Source organism: Phragmites australis, chromosome 23 (genome assembly GCF_958298935.1).
Source record: "Phragmites australis chromosome 23, lpPhrAust1.1, whole genome shotgun sequence".
Classification (NCBI taxonomy): domain Eukaryota; kingdom Viridiplantae; phylum Streptophyta; class Magnoliopsida; order Poales; family Poaceae; genus Phragmites; species Phragmites australis.
In genome coordinates, this window is record NC_084943.1 from 370,504 (window position 1) to 391,959 (window position 21,456).

The following is a 21,456-nucleotide window of genomic DNA, read 5'->3' on the forward strand; positions in this document are numbered from 1 at the left end:
CTTCGCCTGTGCTGGGAACGGCCGCCGCTTCTGCTTGGTGGCGACGCAGTCTCCGCATAGCTGATGTACATGCTCGACGACGGGCAGTCCACGGACCATCTCCTGCTGGGCGAGCTTGCGCAGGGCGTCGAAGTGCAGATGGCCGAACCGCTCATGCCACAGCCAAGCGTTGTCGTCGCGGCGCGCTGCCAGGCAAAGGGGTGCGCGAGGGTGACCCGTAGGAGGTACAGTCGATTCGCGGAGCGCTGCACCCTTGCAAGGAGGCGGCGCCTTTCGTCGCGGATGCGCAGCACACCGTCATTGATGTGCACGTCGAGTTGGCCGAGGCTCACGATGTTTGTCGTTAGCCTAGGGATGTAGTACACCCCCGTGAGCTGTGTGTGCTCGCCGTTCTTGGCCTGGAACACGACCATGCCGCAGCCCTCGATGGCGACCTCAGAACCGTCGCCGAACTTGACGGACCTACGGATTCGATGGTCGATGATGAAGAACGCGCCGCGGCAACCGGACATGTGGTTCGTGGCGCCGCTGTCGAGGTACCACAGGCCTTCGTCCCGCTCCCGCTTGCCGTCAAGTTGCGCGAACACCTTGGCCTCGACGACGCGCAGAGGGCAGTGCTCCGGCGGCGGAGTCGCAGTGTCAGCGCTGGCACGACTTGGAGAAGGGTCGGGGACGAGCGACGCGGACGCCAGCAGGAGAGCGGGCTCCGTCTCCTCTTCTCCTTGCGTCACGTAGGCCTCGGCTCGGCGTGGTTTGCTGCGGCAATCCTTGGCCCAGTGGCCCTTGCGTCCGCAGTTCTTACAGGCCGCGGGATCTAGGCCTATACTCCCGGACGCTTACGGCTTCGACCCCTTCCCACGGTCGCGGCCACGCGGGCGCGCCCCGCGCTTCTTGTCGGAGGTGCCGAAGTCGCCCGAGCCGCTCTTCTCTGCCTCACGGATCTTCAGCTTGGCAAGCTAGTCCTCCTCACAGAGGAGTAGACGTCCCTGGCTGTCGGTGATGGACGGCGGCTTTCGGCGCTGTTCGATCGAGCGGAGGCGGCCGGTGACCTCCTCCACGGAGATCGTGTTGACGTCGAGCAGTGTTTCAATGGAGATCGCCACCTGCGAGAGGTACTCGGGGACGACCTGCAACATCTTGCGCACAACCTCCACCTCCTCGATGTTGTCCCCGAGGATGCGCAGGTTGTAGGCGAGGCCGTTTATGCGGATGGAGAAGTCCTCCGCGGTCTCACCTTCCTTCCAGGTCAGCGCGGCGAACTCGCGGCGGAGTTGCTGCGCGTTGGACTCGCGAACGCGCTATACGCCGACGCGGATCGTCTTCACTGCCTCCCACGCAGCTTGCACCGTGCGCTTGCCGCGGAGGTTGACCAGCATCTCCGGCGGGACGGAGCGCAGGATGGCCGCCATGGCCAGGCGGTCGTCGCAGTACTCGATCACGTCGTCCTCCTCAGGCTCGACCGCATGCCAAATCCCTTGCGCTTCCATGTTGACCTGCATCAACATGGCCCACTCCTGATAATTTGAGCGGGTTAGCGTCGGGTACGGCACCGATGCGCCAGTCTCCTTGACTGTGCGCCGGATGATGACCTCTCCGGTGCGGCGACCACGGCGCGACGGAGGCGAGAGCGAGGGAAGACGACGACGCGGCGGCGTGGACGATCTGCCGCCCCGCGGCTTCGATCGCACGAACATCAGGTCCCTTGATCAAACAGCTCTGAGGCCAAATGTCAGCCGGATCGTCTTCGGCCAGGACAATGGTGAACTGAAAGAGCAACTAACGCGAGAGAGTTTTGCACTGCGAACTGGCTTACAGCTTTTCTATTTTCTTCTCTTGTTTATAGAGAACTTACAGACTCAAAACGAAAGGCAGAGCTCGTCAAAGAGCTCCTGCATGCGCGCGCCACGACCCCTTCTACGTGCGCCATCCCGCACGCCAGATCGTGCCGCGCGACGCGGACACTACCGCCACGACGTGAACTCGCACGTCTCTGGCAAACAAACAAGACGCGCTCAGCTTAGTCCAACTGCTGAGCTCAACTCTACGAGAATGCAAATGAGCTGGACACAAGTTTACTGAACTGCTAACAAGGACCAGCACCTGATTTTTCCGTTCAATTGATTGGTTACAATTAATATTGATATGTTCTATTATACATCCGGCAGTAAAAAGATATGTTGCTCTGAAATACATGCCACCAAGCTTTAAGCATTTTGACCACAGATATACAAGTACTTAGAAGTGATCACATGAAAAATGGTATTAGTAATGATAGGAAGTGCGTTTGAGACACTATGTTAATGTCTTAAACGGCAAGTTACAGAGACTGTTAGGAATATTTATGTTTTGCCCCCAAATCTTAATCTCATCCAATTTCAGTCTACTCGATTAAGTGATTGAACGACTGACAAATGTTTGAATATGGGGGCAATAATCAATTGTTGATTGCCCCTGACAAATGTTTGAATATGGGACCAATAATCAATTGCTGATTGCCCCCTGTCTCCCCTTCTCCTCTCATTCCTGGCCTTATTTTCTGAGTAATCAACTGGTGCGGTGACCATGGTGGTAAACACAATAGCGGCTGCTTTGCTGGCCATCGCAATGCTTCACGCTGCTCCTGGTTTTTATTATATGATTGTACTACTGTTTTAACTTTCAGGTATCTTATTGAACGAGGAAAGAACCCACGTAAGTACATCAGATACTCACCAGAACTGGTCCAAATTAGGTGAACAAAAGCGGTGAGAACTGAAAAGAGGTAAAAAGGAAAATCATTGCTAGAAAAGTTTTGTAGCACAGTTTATGGCGAATGTTTCTACAGAAGCAACTAATTGTTCTTTGCACCTTCACGTGTATGGTACTGAAGTGTTGAATAAGTCCCTGCTGTTAGTTAGCGTTAGCTTATTTTCCTCTGTATTCTAGCATTCAGTTAGGAGAGTCAGCGCACATCTGTACGTGCGCGCGTCTGTAGCGCTTCATGCGCGGCATGGCTGAAGCCGTGGTGATCACGAGGCGCTCATTGCCATGTTGTGCGCTTTAGTCGGCCACTAAGGTCAGTATCAGTTGCTTTGTACCTATTTAAGTTAAGGCAATATACAGAAAAGGCTGCAGCACCAAAAACTCTCTGTCTTCTACCTTTGGCCTCTCGCCATTGCCACAGCTCGCGCAGCTCACAAGTTGGGCGATTTGCTAACATTTGGTATCAGAGCCTGTAGTCGATTCTGGGGACCATGTCGGCATCCTGGGGCCCTAGCCAGTTCGCATCCCGTTCGCCGCCTCGCCGCCGCCGCACCCCACGTTCTTCATCACCGCCTCCCCGAGGGCGGCGTCGTGACGACGGCCGCCGCGTCGTGGTCGAGCGCGTGGTGAAGGAGAGCACGGCGTCCGTGCAGTACCCGATGCTCACGAGGACCAACTACAGCGAGTGGTCCTTGTTGATGCGCGTGAATATGCAGGCGCAAGGCATATGGCACGCGGTCGAGCCGGAGGAGGATGAAGAAGTGGAGTACCGCGAAGATCGCTTGGCATTCGCCGCGATCCTCCGTTCGGTGCCGCCCGAGATGCTGGCGACGCTCTCGAGGAAGCGCACCGCCCGATCGGCCTGGGAGGCGATCAAGACACGGCGTGTCGGCGTGGAGCGCGTGCAGGAAGCCAATGCCGAGCAGCTGCGGAAGGAGTTCGCGGAGATCGCATTCAAGGACGGCGAAACCGTTGACGAGTTCTCCATGCGCATCATCGGCCTCGCCAACAACATCACTACACTCGGTGGTAAGATCACTGAAGCCGAGATTGTCAAGAAGATTCTGCATGTTGTGCCAGAGCATCTGGAGCAGGTTGCAATTTCCATCGAAACTCTTCTCGACGTGAATGAACTTTCCGTCGAGGAGGTGACAGGGAGACTGCGCGCGGTGGAGCAGCGGAAGAAGACGTCGCCCACGGTCGACAAGCAAGGGAGGCTTCTCCTCACCGAGGAGGAATGGACCGCCAAGCTCAGGCTCCGCGACGCAGGCAGCGGTTCTGGCGGATCAAGGAGCGGCAACAACGGCAAGAAACGTGGCAAGAACCGCGGTCGCGCGCACGGCCGTGGCCAGCGTGACGGGAAGGAGGAAGGTTCCAACGGGGCTAGCCAGGAGCGGCCCAAGGACACCTGCCTCAACTGCGGCAAGCACAGCCATTGGGCCAAAGATTGCCGCAGTCAGCCAAAGAGGCAGGCGGCACACATCGCTGAAGCGGAGGACGATGAGCCCGCTCTGTTCATGGCCCAGGCTACCTTGGCCGAGGCCAAGACAGGAGCCGAGCCCTCTCGTTCTCCCTCGCCGCTGCCACCGACGCGTCCGCCGGCGTCACGTGCAGATCCACCGCGGGGTACCATCGTCAACCTGCTGGAGGAGAAGGTGTTCGCCCACCTCAGCGATGAGGGTGACCGGGACCAGAAGCGCTGGGTCCTGGACACGGGCGCAACGAACCACATGTCCGGCGCGCGCACCATCTTCTCCGAGCTCGACACTGGCGTGCACGGGACAGTCAAGTTTGGGGACAGTTCTGTGGTCTCCATTGAGGGGCGCGGTACCGTACTCTTCACCGGCAAGACGGGCGAGCATAAGGCACTCACGGCGGTCTACTTCATCCCGGCCCTCACCGCCAACATCGTGAGTCTTGGGCAACTCGACGAGAATGGCTGCCGCATCCTGATCGAGGGTGGCCTACTCCGGATTTGGGGCCAAAACAGTCGCCTGCTGGCCAAGGTGCGTCGAGGTCCGAGTCGTCTGTACATTCTTCACATCGAGATCGCGAGTCCTGTCAGTCTTAACGCCCGGTGTTCCGAGGTGGCTTGGCGCTGGCATGCAAGGTTTGGTCACTTGAGCTTTCAGGGCCTGAAGCAGCTCGCCGCTGGAGGATGGGTACGCGGCCTACCGCTGATCACCCAAGTGGAGCAGATATGTGACGATTGTCTCGTCAGCAAGCAGAGGCGTGCCTCCTTCCCTAGCAAGGCAAAGGGGAGGTCCGAGGCTGTCCTGGAGCTGGTACATGGTGATTTGTGCGGCCCCATCTCGCCGCCGACTGCTGGTGGCAAGCGCCTGTTCTTGCTTCTCGTGGACGACTACAGCCGCTATATGTGGCTCGTTCTGCTTGAGAGCAAGGACCAGGCAGCAGCGGCCCTCAAGCGGTTCCAAGCTGGAGTTGAAGCCGAGACCGGGAGGAAGCTGAAAGCGCTGCGCACCGATCGCGGTGGGGAATTTATCTCCGTCGACTTCTCCGACCACTGCGCCGACACTGGGGTCAAGCGCCAGCTCACTTCCCCGTACTCACCATAGCAAAACGGGGTGGTAGAGCGGCGCAACCAGACGGTCGTTGCCACGGCGCGGTGCATGATGAAGGCAAAGGGCATGCCCGGTGAATTCTGGGGAGAGGCTGTGCACATCGCCGTGTTCGTCCTTAACCGGTCGCCGACCCGGAGCGTGAAAGGGATGACTCCGTACGAGGCATGGCATGGCAGGCGTCCGGCGGTCCACTTCCTCCGGACCTTCGGATGCCTTGCGCACGTCAAGCCGGTCGTGCCGCACCAGAAGAAGCTTGATGACAGGAGTGTTCCGATGGTGTTCATCGGCTATGAAGAAGGAAGCAAGGCGTACCGAGCCTACAACCCCGCCACTCGCCGCGTGGTGGTCACCCGGGACATTGTGTTCGATGAGGACCGCGCGTGGGACTGGAGCAAGGACGGATACGTACAGGAGCCTGGAGGTGATCCATTCGACGTCGAATACATCACCTGGACCGGAGCTCTGCACGGCGCGCTCCCGAGCTCACCCGCCGCCGACGCCGAGCCACTCCATGAGGAGGCGTCGGTGGACAACACAGGCGACGTCACGCCTGGGGGGGTGCGGTTCGTGACACCGCCACCTGACTTCAGCGACCACGTCAACGCCGAGCAGGATCCTGAACACCCGCCGAGGTTCCGCACCGTCGACGACATCATTGGCCCCGCCACGCCACGCGGTCCTGCGCCGCGCGCTCTCGACTCCGGTGAGCTGTTCATGGTAAGCGCCGAGGAGCCATCGTCATTTGCAGAGGCTGAACGCCTCGAGTGCTGGCGCCGAGCGATGTTGGAGGAGATGGCCTCGATCGAGCAGAACAGGACTTGGAGCCTCGTCGACCTCACTGCAGGCCACAAGGCCATTGGCCTGAAGTGGGTCTTCAAGGTGAAGCGCGACGAGGCTGGCGCCATCGTCAAGTATAAAGCGCGCCTCGTCGCCAAGGGTTATGTCCAGCGCCAGGGCATTGACTTTGAAGAGGTGTTCGCGCCGGTCGCCACACTCGAGTCCGTGCGGGTGCTCCTCGCCGTGGCTGCGCACCAAGGCTTGGAGGTGCACCATATGGACGTCAAGTCGGTGTTCCTCAACGGCGACCTGCAGGGGGAGGTGTACGTTGCACAACCACCGGGCTTCATCGACGACAAGCAGCCTACGCGAGTTCTGCGGCTTAAGAAGGCTTTGTACGGACTACGCCAAGCACCGCGCGCCTGGAACACCAAGCTCGACACCAGCCTGCTTTCACTTGGGTTCGCCAGGAGCGCCTCCGACCATGCTGTGTACACGCGCGGGAACGGCCACGGGCGGCTGATCATGGGCGTCTACGTGGACGATCTCATCATCACCGGCAGCGATCCTCTACATGTCAGCAAGTTCAAGGAGGAGATGCTCATTCTCTTCCGCATGAGTGATCTCGGGTTGCTGAGCTACTACCTGGGACTGGAGGTCAAGCAGACAGCCGGCGGCATCACCATTTGCCAGTCGGCTTATGCGAGGAAGGTGCTGGAGAAGGCGGGTCTCGTGGACTGCAATCCGTGTCTCGCGCCGATGGAGACCCAGCTGAAGCTGAGCAGAGACAGCAATGCTGCGCCGGTGGACGCCACAATGTACCACCGTCTAGTGGGAAGCTTGAGGTATATCGTTCACACGCGCCCTGATCTATCCTTCGCAGTCGGCTATGTCAGCCGGTTCATGGAGGCCCCCAAGGAGGATCATCTGCAAGCCGTCAAGCACATCCTTAGGTACCTGGCTGGAACGCAGGACCATGGCCTCACCTACAAGAAGGCCAACACCGTCACCACCCGTCTGATCGGCTACAGCGACAATGACTTGGGTGGCGACATCGACAACAGCAGAAGCACCACGGGTGCACTCTTCTTCCTGGGTGGAAGTCCGATCACCTGGCAATCTCAGAAGCAAAAGGTGGTCGCACTCTCATCCTGTGAGGCGGAATACATCGCTGCTACCATAGCGGCGTGTCAGGGCATATGGCTGGCTCGGCTCCTTGGTGACATGTTAAACCTGGAGCCTGAACCGCCACTGCTTTTGGTGGACAACAAGTCCGCCATCGCGCTGATCAAGAACCCGGTGTACCAAGGCGGAAGCAAACACATTCGCATCAAGTACCACTTCGTCCGTGATTGTGCAGAGTCGGGTGAAATTGTTGTGGAGTTCGTCAGAACAGAGGAGCAGCTGGCTGATATTCTCACCAAGCCGCTCGGGCGCATCAAGATAGAAGAGCTCCGCACCAAGATCGGTGTCAACAAGACCAAGTAGGCAGCAGGTGTTAGGGGGGGTGAAATGTTGAATAAGTCCCTGCTGTTAGTTAGCGTTAGCTTATTTTCCTCTGTATTCCAGCATTCAGTTAGGAGAGTCAGCGCACATCTGTACGTGCGCGTGTCTGTAGCGCTTCATGCGCAGCATGGCTGAAGCCGTGGTGATCACGAGGCGCTCATTGCCATGTTGCGCGCTTTAGTCGGCCACTAAGGTCAGTATTTAAGTTAAGGCAATATACAGAAAAGGCTGCAGCACCAAAAACTCTCTGTCTTCTACCTTCGGCCTCTCGCCATTGCCACAGCTCACGCAGCTCACAAGTTGGGCGATTTGCTAACATGAAGTACTGATATAGGGTAACCGGGACTTCTCTATAACACCACTCTGGATTTCTCACGTTCTCTCGTTACTTGACTCTGGGTAGCCTTCCATGTTAACGGTTGACACGAAACTTATTCACATGTGCAACCTCGGGATCATTTCCCCGATTTGTCTTTGCTGTACATCTGCAGCTAATAATTTGCCTGTCAATTGTTATGCTGCTGATGTTCATACTTGGTTTCTGTTCATGGCAACATGCTGCGATGAGGTTATTTGATAAATTCACCGAACCGATCACCCAACAAGCATTCCAGTGTATGGTTTTAGACAGCTGTAGCTTGTCTTTGTTGAGCTGTAAGTATTGTTGTTACTCTGTGGTTTCCTTCATCTCTGGCAAGTCTATGCAGACTTAGTGGGTAATGGTAAGTTTGGTTTGTTAACCATTGCCATTTGCCAGGCCGTTAAAAAGCCAGTGTTATGATATTGTTTGGCTTGGCGCGTCTTCATTGTGCTTGTTGTTCATTGTTACTTGCTTGTTGGTGTTGTCACCTGAAAGTTTTGTTAGCACTACATAAGAGCCATCAATAATTAGGACGAACGCAAACCAGCATTGCATAGGGTATACCAGGGGTGGAGCTCTGACTGAGACACCTAGAGCCGTGGCTCAGATCGCGGCCCGTATTTTGCTCCTTGTTTTTCTGTAGCTCCTATAAGCCACCCGGCCATCTGGGTCTTAGGTCAGGCCTAATTCTGCCCCTGGGATATACTATCTGAATAAATTGGACTATCGTTCGTTTTGCTGGGTTTGGTAGGCACGCTCAAACAGTGAGTGGTCTTTCTTTATTTCTCTCCCTGTACCATAGGCCCAGGATTGCAATTTATTTGCTTTTCCAAAAAGAATTGTGATTTCTTTGTAAGTAGGAGTACAACATATGAAGTGAAAGAATTCAAGATGATTGTCGCTACTTCACCATGCCCTTCCCAATACCTATGTTGCATCCTGATGTGTAGTTATAGGCTAGAACATGCTTTGTTAGGCGCAAAAATGGGGGCATGGCCACATATGTGAGCATCAGGCTCTGGTGATGATAAACATGACAGTGTTGGGGTACTAAGATCATGGCTGGTAGGTGGTCAATTCGGAGTTGGAAGAAGATACGGTCTTCTGTGTGGGGCTCAGGTAGAAGGCTTAGTAGAATCCGCCTGTTGCTTTGAAAATTGGAAACCTGCGGCCATTTGGTTGGGGGATGATGGTCTCTTGGCACTGATGTTCATGCTATTTGGTTCACCTGATCTGAGGTGTGGGAGTTGGAAACAGGATTGTAACGGTTGGCAGGGAGCCGTCTGAGAATGTTCTACAGATTTTCTCTCGTCTTGAATATGTGGGATTTTACGTGAAATATGAAATTAGTGGGAGTTAACTGCGTAATTTAGGGCATGCGAACAGAAATCGCGTTCCATGCCCATGGAATGGACGTGCTGTATCTGCAGTCCTGCACCGATGCTACGAAATGGTAGAGGTAGAAATGGGGTGAGTTCCATTCCATCATCATTATCATGAGCCATGACGTTTGCATGCCGTGTTCATCGCACACAACCGCACTGCACTGATAAAGGAGAAGCTGCTGAAAGCAGAATCGGATTCTATCGAGGCACAGGAAAGGAAAGGAAAAGAAAGGTCCCCCGGAATTCCATTCCGAGCACCGTCCTTGGAGCAGGATTCCTGGTTCCACTTTCGCCCAACCGCAAAGCCGCTTTTCGCCACACTACTCAACAAAGATGGTGCACCGGAGCTATGGAAGGTAGCCGCCGGCCCCTGCGTGCAAATGGCTGTGGACGATGATTCACTGCGTGCTGCCGATGCAGCGTCGTGGACTCGTCGCCGGCCGCCTCGATCGGCTACGCCCAGGGATTTAGCCGCCTGCTCGTGCTCGCGACAGAGACTAGTACGAGCACGGTGCAGGTACACGGATCCTATCCGGCATCGTAGAGGGCAGCAGGGGATGGAGAGCAGGAGCACGCGACGAGGCTGCTGCTACGCATGGTGGTGCCGTGTGATTCACTCTCCGACTGACCGTGGAGTACATGTTTGTGCACGATCCCTCGCAGTGCCATTCAAATGGGCCTACCGCCACGGGCCCGGCCCAACAGACCCAGTGAGTTTAACGGCCCGCGTGTCGCGCTCTCTCGATCTACGGCACGACATGTGAAGTACAGTATCGGATCAAGTCAACCTAGATACGATTACGGCACAGTAAGCTATGATGTGCGGGGCGGGGAGCTACTGGGGCGAGGTGGCTGGGAGGTGGCGGCGTGGTCGAGCGGGGTGGTTGGGTGGCAGCGCCAGCGATGCGGGTGGTCGGGGCGAGATGGGATGGGCTGCGCCTGTGCCGCACACGTCGGCTCAGGCACAACTTGTCGCCTCATGCCATGTCGATCTAGTCTGTCTCAGTTTAAGTCATGTCGTATTTGGACCGTGCTTACAATAGCGTGTATTGGACCGATCCAATAAGCACGATTCATTTTAACATCACTAATCCCTCGCACGACGTGTAAGTAAAGACACCTTACCGGAAGGATGACGAGTGACCTCAGCGTCGCCTGCATGGGGTCGCCACATCGCGTATGGACAATGGACCACCAGCCAATTGGTCCAGATCAGTTCCCTCGATGAGGATGCTTCTTGCTTCTAAGCAAACCCCAATCCTGACTCGCATGCACATGCACGAACGATTCAATCCAACACGGAACCCTGTCTCGCCACGTCGACATCCATCCCTTCTCTTTTCTTCTATGTCCTTGCAGCCACGTCCATGCTATAAAGTTGCAGTATATATGAATCAGCAAGTGGCTCTTCCTAATAGCATAATAAGTCTTATTATAATATTTTATCACTACAACATTTAATTAATTACATTTTACATATTCTTTATTTAGGTATTTGGTTTTTATGATAATTTGTTTTTTTTAAAGACTATATTTGATATGGATCTTTCTTTTTTTCTATTCTAACTATAATTTCAATTGTTATTTAATTTATTTTATTTGGACTCTTTATTTACATATTTTGCTTCTCAAATTGTATGAAAATCAAACTACTAATTTTCATAATTTTTAATTTCGAATTTAACCATTTATTAATCGTATTTGTTATTGACTATTTGGTTAAATTTAGAGTGTTAAATGTTTATAATAATAAGTGTTTAGATTTTTTTAGGTTAACATAATAATTTTATGGTTTTCAGAATGAATGTGATATTTTTTCTTTAAATATTAAGATATTACATTCAAGACTTGCATCAGAGTTCTCGTGACGGATCGCTCTGCAGTTCAGTTCACGTGGGTCAAGGATGGCGAACCTGATTAGTAGCTTATCAATCCAACACAGGCTAGAAATATTTTCAGAAATATATAGATAATGGAACTTCGTGAAATACAGAATTTAGAAGTGACTGATGTGATTGATTATGCTTCTTTCCCGCACTCCTCTACTAAATCAGGGCTTTATGCAAAGTTATTATTCTTTTTTCTCTCTCACGTTCATGATATTCGTTAACACGTGTATGGCTATCCATGATACAATATTTTATTTTTTTTAGTTTGTCTCCAAACTCCATGATATAATCGAGAGAGATCTAAATTTGTGTTTAAGTGAAAAGTATATGGAACATTTTGGGTTAATTATGTTATAATGGTATATGTGAGTAATTTAGAAGTAAATATTTGGATTATTTTGGTTAGTTTTTTTTATAATGACATATGTGGATAATTTAGAAGTAGATATTTTGTGTTAATTTTTTTCATAATAACATATATGGGTAATTTAGAACCATATATTAGGGGTCGTTTGCGTTAATTTTTTCCTAATGGCAAGATAGGTAATTTAGAAACACTTTAGATCCGATGATTATTGTTGTCAATAATAATTAATTAGAGTTCATCAAATCGATAGTCAGATATTTTGCTTTTTTATAAGAATTTCTAAGACTCAAACTTTTTCTAGCACATCTCGTCTTAGGATTAGTAATAGTAAGATTAGTTATCACCCAACAATGTTGCAGTGAGCTTCAATTGACGTCTCCTCCTTTGTGCACACACGCATTTGCCGCCTCAAACGTGCAGCAGTAGCAACAGCGTGTTAGACACCTGGACCTCTCCTACTGTTGTGTCGGTGTGCATACATACACTCATCTGGCAAAGGTGGTCGGCCGGCAGGTCCAACGAAGGAGTGAGCCAACCTGCTCTGCTGCTGCTACCAGCAGCCTGCCTGCACTGCGCGACGCTGCTCCCACCCACTGGAGGCTGAGAAACTGGTCGCCTGCGTACGAACCAAGTGTCACGAGGATGGATGGATGCTCATCCAACTGTCAGCGATCTCGGGGAGAGGGAGATCTCGATGGAGCGAAGCAATTCGAGCAAGCAGTAGCGAAGAGCAATTTGGGGTGAGGGATTGGACTGGGGAAGAAGAAGGAAGTCGAGCCCAAGTATTCTAGTACTGGTTGGCCCTCCGCCTTTGCTGTTGCCATGACACTAACGACAAGACGAAAAAAGAGAAGAGGCACGTTGCAACAGCTCCCAACTTGGAACCTTCTCATTTCTCCATACATGATCTCTCTGAACATGACCAACACACCATCACCACTCTAATACTCTCTCTCTCTCTCTCTCTCTCATACACTCTCTAATCTCTCTCTCTCACTCTCTCATACACTCTCTTTCTCTCTCTATACTCCCTGAGCCTATTAATAACGTCCACTTTACTCAGCTTCCCAAACACCCCACCTCCTCTGCTCATTTCATTCTTCTTCCTCTGAAACATCACTCTCTCTCTCTCTCTGTTCGTTTCATTCTTCCACCAAAGGCCGACGAACCAAGAATCTCTCCCGCTCTTACATCCACAGCCACAAGGAAGAAGAAACCCACACTCCCAAGAACCAGCAGCCGAAGGCAGGCAGCTATCTATACCTCTTGCAGCAGCCATGAGCAAGGACTGCGGCAACCACGGCGGCGACGACCTCCGCCGGTCGTGCCGGGGCCTCTTCGCCATCCTCCTCGGCTTGGCCCTCATCGTCGGCATCATCGCGCTCATCGTCTACCTGGTCCTCCGCCCCACCCACCCGCGCTTCTTCCTGCAGGACGCCTCGCTCCGCCAGCTCGACCTCTCCAACTCCTCCGGCGTCCTCTCCACCTCCATCCAGGTGACCATCGCCTCCCGCAACCCCAACGACCGCGTCGGCGTCTACTACGACCGCCTCGATGTCTACACCTCCTACAAGTACCAGCAGATCACCGTCGCCGCCTCGCTCCCGCCCGTCTACCAGGGCCACGGCGACGTCGACGTCTGGTCCCCCGTCCTGTCGGGCCCCAGCGTGCCCTTCGCGCCCTACCTCGCCCACGCGCTCTCGCAGGACTGCCAGGCCGGCTACCTTATCCTGCAGGTCAAGATCGACGGCCGCGTCAGGTGGAAGGTCGGCAGCTGGATCTCCGGCCACTACCACCTCTTCGTCACCTGCCCGGCCTTCCTCGTCACCAACGGCGGCAACGGCGCGCCGGGGGCAGGCGGGTTCAGGTTCCAGACCACCACCTACTGCCACGTCGAGGTCTAAGACTAACTGGGCTGCCGGCGCCGGCGAGGCAGAGATCTTGATCAGATCGGCTGCTAATAATCAATCAATCAACCAATCAATAGCGAGTAATGGGTTATAAATGTAAAGGATGCATGGGGTAATTTTCATTTAGAGTTGCTAATACCATGGTCATATATGCATATTCTGCCTTCACTATATAGCTGTTCCACTGTCAAAAGGAAACCTTTTTTGAGGACCGTTTTGGTGAGATTGGGTTACAAGTTACTGTATTATCCCATGGTAATTTGCATTTGTTTTTCTTTTTTCAACTCTCGTTTTTACATGTCTTTCTCTCTTGGCGGTGGAGCCAAATCATCTTGGTGATTGTAGTAGTAGTTTCATTTGATCATGGAGCATGCGTTGGAGATATGATGTACTGAAATGCAGGTGCTTGATCTGGATTTTGGAATTTTGTTGGGGCAAAGAGAGAGAGAGAGAGAGAGGGTTTGGTGGCAACAACCACAACCAGCTCGAGAAGATCATGCATCCAAGTACATAGGTACACATGGGGACGACTCTGTGATCCAAAGTGTCAAAGCAGCGGTTCGGTTGATCTGATCAGTCTCTCTCTCTCTCGACTAAACACATGGATGGGGCTTGAACTTCACTCAGACGCCTTGGAAGAAGACACATGGGTATGTAGCGGCCCCTTTTTCTCCTAGCCTAGCACGCCAATTGCCGGTGGCTTTCGCATGTGGAAGCATCTATTCTCGACATAAAAAAATGTTTGGCATTTTGACTTTGGAATCAGTTACAACGGATAGTTAAATCAGTAGTATGAGTATGTAGAGTCGGGCATAGTGACTATGGACAGTGACCAAATAAGTTTAGATGTGTTTTGATTTATCTTATGTGATGAATGCTTGGTGTTATGTGATTTTTTTAGTTAGCATATGTATGGTTCGGGAACAGGTAGTCTACGTTAGTGTCAAATAATTTTTTTTTATTGTAATCACTCAGAAAATCATGCTAGTAGGAGATCATAGATCGTTATCACTCGACGCGTAGTGTAGCGAAAGAAGAGTTAAAGTAGGCCGATCTAACGTTGTGCGCATCAAACTCTTTGAACAGCTTCTCGATAATTCGCGACCAGTCACGCTCGACCAACTCCGAGCAGGTCGTCGTGCTCCTCGACCAACTTTCGATCAGGTCTATCACGGCCTTGACCAGTTCTGAGTGGTCGTGTTGTGCTATCCGACCAGATCTGAGTGATCGCGTTGTGCTCTGTGACCAAACGAACGATTAACTCGTCGAGTAAGATCAACGCCATAACAGTAGTAGCGCCTCTACAATATCCATACGTACAAGGCAGAAACACCGAGCGTCGATGTGCTAGCACCTTGCGCGTAGCTAGGGTTTTGAGGGATCGTGTGGAAAGCTGCTGTTAGGGTTTTCGAGTTGCTCCACCTCTCCACGCTCCACCTCACGTCTATCTTTATATTGAGCTCGCTAATGGGCTCATACGTTTGAAGCCATTTAGGACTCCAACACCTCATGGATCACAATCCAATCAAACCCATATATGAATCCAATTCGCATGTTTTGTTTCAACCCATTAAGTGTGTGACCCGTTAGGTTTATATACAAACGGCTACGACTTGGAAACCCTTTCCAAACTAAAATCAATAGCGGTCCCTAGCAGGACATGTTGACTCCTGAGTATACACAAAAGATCATATCGACTGAACATTGATATACATATGCACCGATCCCTTCACCTCATAATACCAATCAACTATAAGGTGAGATACGTGCCATCCTTATGATAGCTCGATCATTCACTCGATCAAGTAGTGGATCATCATGATTAACTTTATAATCATATTAGCATGATCATACACTTTCTCAATCCAACTACCTCGAGGGGTCCAGAGATATCTCTCCTGTTATCAAGGAGGGGCAAATTCCATCTTGATCGCTCACACCTTGCGACATGTTTAATGACAAATCCAAAAACTAACTTTATGACTACCCAGTTATAAATAGTATTTGGCAGCCCTAAAGTATGTCACTACACATTATGAGAATCAATGACGATCTCAGGTCTAAGGATCTTGTAGGTACACCATTTGAGATAACAAGTGATGGCACATCATAATAAAAATCCCAGCAGTATCTCAAGGTGGGTCTATCCAATATTTGGTTCTCTAACATAAATATTCACATTATTGATCTGGTACCTCTATACCTATGATCCATGAAATATGATCATCAATCAATACATGTGCTGATCTTATATATCATCACAATGATATGCAACCAGAGATCGACTAAGAATAACATCATAATATAAACAAAGAGTTTTATGAACAAGTGACATACTTTCCAATTAAAGTAAACAATAGTCATTCTTAGAATAACATATTATTCAGAAGTTCATGAACATAGACATGTGATACAATCATCTCTATGATTACCTCTAGGGTATATCACCTTCATGGTTATATGCTGTAATGTTGATTTTGTCTAACCAAAGTTGAAAAGAATTGGAGTTTGTATCGTTGTCTCGGTGCAGGAAGCTTACACTCACCAGATAGTCTGTGAGGGTTTTTTACCTCACCGGATAGTCTGGTGTATAGTAGATGTGAGAATCGGAGCTTTTCAGCGCAGAGGCAGAAAAAAATTCATTCACCGCAAGGTTGAGTGTGGGTAAGAGTGAGCACCAAACTAATTTTTTAGAGAATGGTGCACATGTGAAAGTCTAGTGTGGTAGCCTCACTAGATGAACCGATGTGTGCACGGGTGATCACCAGAGGCTTCACCGGACAAAAATTTCCAGAAATGTTGAAAAACTAAGTTTTAGTGATGATGTACTCACTAGATGGTCTGTTGATGGGCATGCGAATAGTGGAGAGTATCACCAGAGCCTTTCAGTTCTGAGGCAAATCTTTAGGTGTTCACCGGATTGTCCGATGTTAGGATTTTATGATCACCAGAGTAAGTTTTCCAGAGAGGAATGCAAAACAGGTTCCAGTGGAGTTGTACTCACCGGATAGTCCGATGTTGCACTAGTGTGAACGCCGGACATCCGGTGTTCACATTTTTGTTACGTCTGATCTTTTTCAACTTGATTTCAATTTGGACTAATATGTGATGATGTTATATAGTTCTGGAGTTGATGGACTTATGGTGTACAAGTGATGGATGCAACTTGGCGGTCGATGGCAGGTGATCGAGGCTAAGCGGGGTGCTTGATGCCGAATGATCAATGAGGTTGGATGGAGTCAAGGATGATCCTAGCGGTATATCTCTCATATGGAAACATGTGATGCAGGAACACAGGGCCAAAGTAGTGTATCTCCTTCATAAGATGAGCAGTGAGATGTACCATGATATCAAAAAAGGATGGTGGAAAATACACCTCAAGAATACATAGTCTCAAAGTGTTTTTTTTCTAGCTCCTCCAGCGAGTCTGGATCGAGCAACTTTTGTTCAATTGCATTAAAGAAAAGCATAGGCTCACGATAGCCTCATGAACTTTTATTGGGAGGATGTTCCTAATAGCTACCTCAAGCAGTAACATTATCATCACATGGTAATCATGGTACTTCATTAAGGCGAAATTCATCTTTAGTTCTTTCACTGAAACAAGCCTTACGATATTGGACAAGTAACTGGAGGGAACTTTCACACTGTGCAAGAGCTTACAGAATTCTTTTTTCTCCGTTTTAGAGAGAGTGATAGCTGCTGGGGTAGGTGTTTTCATTTATCCGTATCATGTGCATGGAGCTCTAGCCTTAAGCCTATTTCTTCAATGTCAGCTCATGCGTTCTCATGATCCTTTTCTTTTCCCTTGATTTGAAGCAATGTACCGATCAGACTCTCACAAATATTCTTCTTTACATGCATGTTGTCGATAGAGTGGCGAACATATAATTTTTCTCAATACTCTAACTCAAATAGTATTGATTTCTTGTTCCACATTCCTAACTGTTCATCATTCTTGGAGGATTGTTTTCGCTTGCCAAAGACAACATTGATATTCTTAACCTGATTGCGGACATCTTCACTGCTGAAATGCCTCGGAGGTAACGCTTTCTCCCTTGTACCATCAAACTACTTGTCCATGTTTTAGTACGGGTGCTTCCTGGGAAGGAAACATCGATGCCGCATGTACACTATTTTCTTTGAGTTGTTCAACCTCAAACTGCATGTGTCATCTAAGCAATGGGGGAAAGCTTCACCTTTTCTTTTTCTCTGACCTGACAAGTTACAAAGTGCTAGCAGATCATTGATGGTGACGAACAACATGGCGTGCAAAGTAAAATACTCTTGCTTGTACTAATCCTAAACCTCAATGCCTTCTGACTAGAGTTTCTTAAGATTATTGACTAAAGGTCTAAGGTACACATCGATATCATTCTCAAGTTGTTTCAGTCCTAATATCAAGATCGATAACATAATGTATTTCCGCTTGTTACAAAGCTAGGGTGGAAGGTTGTAAATCGATAATACAGCAGGTCAGGTGCTATGTGAGGTACTCATATTATCGAATGGATTCATGTCATCTGTGCTCATAACAAACCTAATATTTCTTAATTCTTCAGCGAACCAACCAAATGTGAAATCAATGATTCGTCACTGAGCCGAATCCGTCGAGTGTCGTATCATTATACCAGCGCACCAATTGGGCCTCATTTCTGTTGGCAAACGGAAGCTTCAGACGGGGTATTACAGGAAAACACCACACTACCTTCCTAGGAGGCCCTTTACTTTTCTTGCCTACATCCCCATCACCACCGTCATTTCTGCGCTTATATTGATGGGTTACACAAATGGAGCATTGATCCAGCTCTGCATACTCTCCACGAAACAAGATACAATCATGCTTATATGCATGTTTTTTTTTCTATTTCCAGTTCTAAAGTACATATTATCTTCTTTGCATCGTAGACGCCCTCGCACACCAAGTTCTCATCCGGCAGTATGTTCCTTAATAGATCCAGTAATACTTCAAAACTTTTATCAGTCCAACCATGAATTGACTTCAACTGTAGAAGCTTTAGATTCCCAAATACCCACGTGTACTTCTCCTTACAGTTAGGAAAAATGACATCTTGGAATACCGCACAAATTCCTAAAATTGAGCAAACTCACCATTGTTTTATTCATCATATCACTCGACATCACGCACCATCTGGTACACATTCTTCACAAAATCCTTGAAATCATTATCATTGAAACCTAATATGTCCTCGTCCCTAAGATCAGAATCAAGTGTACATGGATATTGTCTAGTTTCGGAAATTTCTTATCATTCTTGCAATCGCGATATGGATAATTCATTGTCGTTTTACCATGTTCTTTCATAGTCACCAAAGCAGCACTCATGAAATGTTTCACCTCTCTCAGGTACTCCGTACAAGTTCGAGTCTCACGATACATCCACCTTATGTCTGCCATCTACTATTAATATAAAAACATCAATTCTTCATTAACAATTACCTTAATTATGTGATTAAGCACACGATTAAAAATTCCATACAATTATACTAAATTTGTGGCATCTCGCGGTAGATCGAGCAAACCTAGTATCAAATCTAACATAAATACAACTCACTTGTTCTAAGATTTTGGATAAAGATGCAAAACAATCGATTACAACTCAAAGCACAAGAAATCTACCAATTAGAGTTTAGAGGAGGAGAGAAGCGGGGATGCAAACCTTCAAAGATCTAGTACCAATTCAAACTTCAATCAACAAGATATTAGAGAGTCTCTAGTGAAACCGGAGAAAATCATCAGCTATTGTGCGCGCAGTACTGTTCAATAACTGTTCAACGTGCACAGTAGCTGGTCAGCTTTTATAACAGATTTGAGTAATAAGTGACGGGTTATAAGATTGCCTGTCATTTATTACTTATTAAAAATGACGGGTCATAACACGGTCCATCAGTTATTATTAGTGCAGGGAGACCCGCCACTTTTGACTAGGTTATAGGTGACGGGTTTAGTCATTACCCCTCACCTATTACCTATTATCTATGACAGATCCATACCTGTTTCGAACCTGATATCACATAAGTGATGAGTCGATCTGTCACTAAATTATGTCTTATACCCGTTTTTTACATAGCAATATATATAATGTATCATTACATGACAGCAACACTCTAGGATTACACAAAGACGTGAGAGGAGCCCAGGTCGTCTCCTCACGAAATGTCCAAGGGAAAGAGGTCTTGTTCTTTCCGTGTTCAGAACTAGCCAACAAACACGTCTCTGCCAATAAAACGTGTATGGTACCCAAGGTTTGGTCAAGGTCAATTGATAATTGCCACTGACCCAACAATTCATGAGATGCGGGCATGCAGCTAAGCTCGAAATTAAAGGCTAAACAAACATTCCAAAGGCATGCTAAGACAATTTCCTTTTTCTTTTTTCCTTTGTTTTGCAATTAAGATGCAAAGGTCAGTTAAGTAGCACGCGCACCATCTTTGCATTTTTGTACAATTAACAGCTCAATTCTCACAGGAAATTCTGTAGGGAATTCAGAGGAAACAACGTCAACGATTTCTGTATCAAAGTAGGGTGACCTGTTACATTTCACTTGGAAATTGGGTCGGGAAGAAATGGATGGGATGCCAAGCCCTGGTCATTATATAGCTCGACCGGTATTAATTAGTAATTCCTCCAGCAGCATGGCAGCATCCCAGCACCATATCACAACACGCACGCGCTACCTCTCTCTCCTCCCGGCCTCCCGCCGTTGAGCAACAGCACCAACCAGCTCGGCAGGTAGCAGCAACCTCCCCCTCCTCCTCCCCACCATGTCCGGCAGCCGCGAGAAGACGTGCTGCGGCAGCTGCTGCACCCTGCTCATCTCCGTCGGCATCACCGTGCTCATCTACTGGGCCATCTTCCAGCCCCACCAGATACGCGCCACCGTCGCCTCCGCCGCGCTCTCCAACCTCACCCTCGTCTCCAACGCCTCCTCCGCCGTCTCGTACCACCTCGCCGTCAACGTCAGCCTCTACAACCCCAGCAAGCGCGTCAACATCTACTACGACACCCTCGACGCCGAGCTCCGCTACCGCGACGCCGTCCTCGGTCCGGCCGCTAGCTCCGCCTCCCCGACCGAGTTCTACCAGAGAAGGAAGACCGGCGACGTCGTGAAGCTGGAGTTCGACGGGAGGGGCGTCGGCGTCAGCGGCGACGTCGCCGGGGAGCTGGAGAAGGAGGAGAAGGGCGAGGCGCCGGTGAGCCTGGAGCTGGACGTCGACGTGCGGGTGAGGTACGTGTTCTGGAGCATCAAGATACGGCAGAAGCCGAGGATTCGATGCTCGTTGAGCATTCCGGTCAAAGCAGAGGGCCCCGGCGCCGGCGCCGGCGGAGCTCTTGCCTCCGGCGACCGGTGTAGGGTCAAGTACTGATGATTGAGTGCTTGCGTTGACGCTTTCTTTCGATTGGGGAGGATTAGCGACACACCGTTATTTGATTATTCATGCAATTGAAGCTTGTTGTTGTTTGGATTATTATTATTATTGCTGTTGCTGTACAATGCGCTGGTGCTACCATTCTTGATTCTGCTGTATATTGGATTATTATTCATTTGGTGATTGGCTATAAATCACATCAACATGCATGCATGGGTTACGTACAGTCTGGTTTATCCAGCGATTTAGATCGCTAAGAAATATGCCAATGTTTCTGCAGCTTGCTGAACTTGTTAAACACCACGCGCTCTTGCACTTGATTGGAGGTTAGGTTTGAGCGAGCAGCCATGTCATGAGACATTATAGCGGGTTGATCCACCTTAATTGACCTTGCTGATTCCGCTCTTTATTGATGGAAGGAAATTTTATAAAATTTGATTTTTCCAAAGACCTGCTCTCTCTCCTATATAGGTCGTTGACTTGACATCTCTCAGGTCAACGGACCGGCTTTCTGTGCAAATGAGACTGCTCTTTCGTCGAACTATA

At 49.7% G+C, this 21,456-nt stretch overlaps 2 protein-coding genes across 2 annotated transcripts; both read left to right on the top strand.

The window, feature by feature from the left end:
* Positions 1–12,510: 12,510 nt before the first annotated feature.
* Positions 12,511–13,803, top strand: LOC133906764 (NDR1/HIN1-like protein 1). Its single transcript, XM_062348763.1, has one exon. It carries the CDS (start codon positions 12,887–12,889, stop codon positions 13,511–13,513), a length of 627 nt encoding a protein of 208 aa, XP_062204747.1. The 5' UTR covers positions 12,511–12,886; the 3' UTR covers positions 13,514–13,803.
* Positions 13,804–20,146: 6,343 nt separating this feature from the next.
* On the top strand, positions 20,147–21,104 carry LOC133906287 (NDR1/HIN1-like protein 2). Its single transcript, XM_062348150.1, has one exon. It carries the CDS (start codon positions 20,305–20,307, stop codon positions 20,905–20,907), a length of 603 nt encoding a protein of 200 aa, XP_062204134.1. The 5' UTR covers positions 20,147–20,304; the 3' UTR covers positions 20,908–21,104.
* The last annotated feature ends 352 nt before the right edge of the window (positions 21,105–21,456 follow it).

Bases quoted from the DNA above. Each gene is read 5' to 3' on its own strand.
- LOC133906764 (XM_062348763.1), top strand. From the start codon at position 12,887: ATGAGCAAGGACTGCGGCAACCACGGCGGCGACGACCTCCGCCGGTCG.
- LOC133906287 (XM_062348150.1), top strand. From the start codon at position 20,305: ATGTCCGGCAGCCGCGAGAAGACGTGCTGCGGCAGCTGCTGCACCCTG.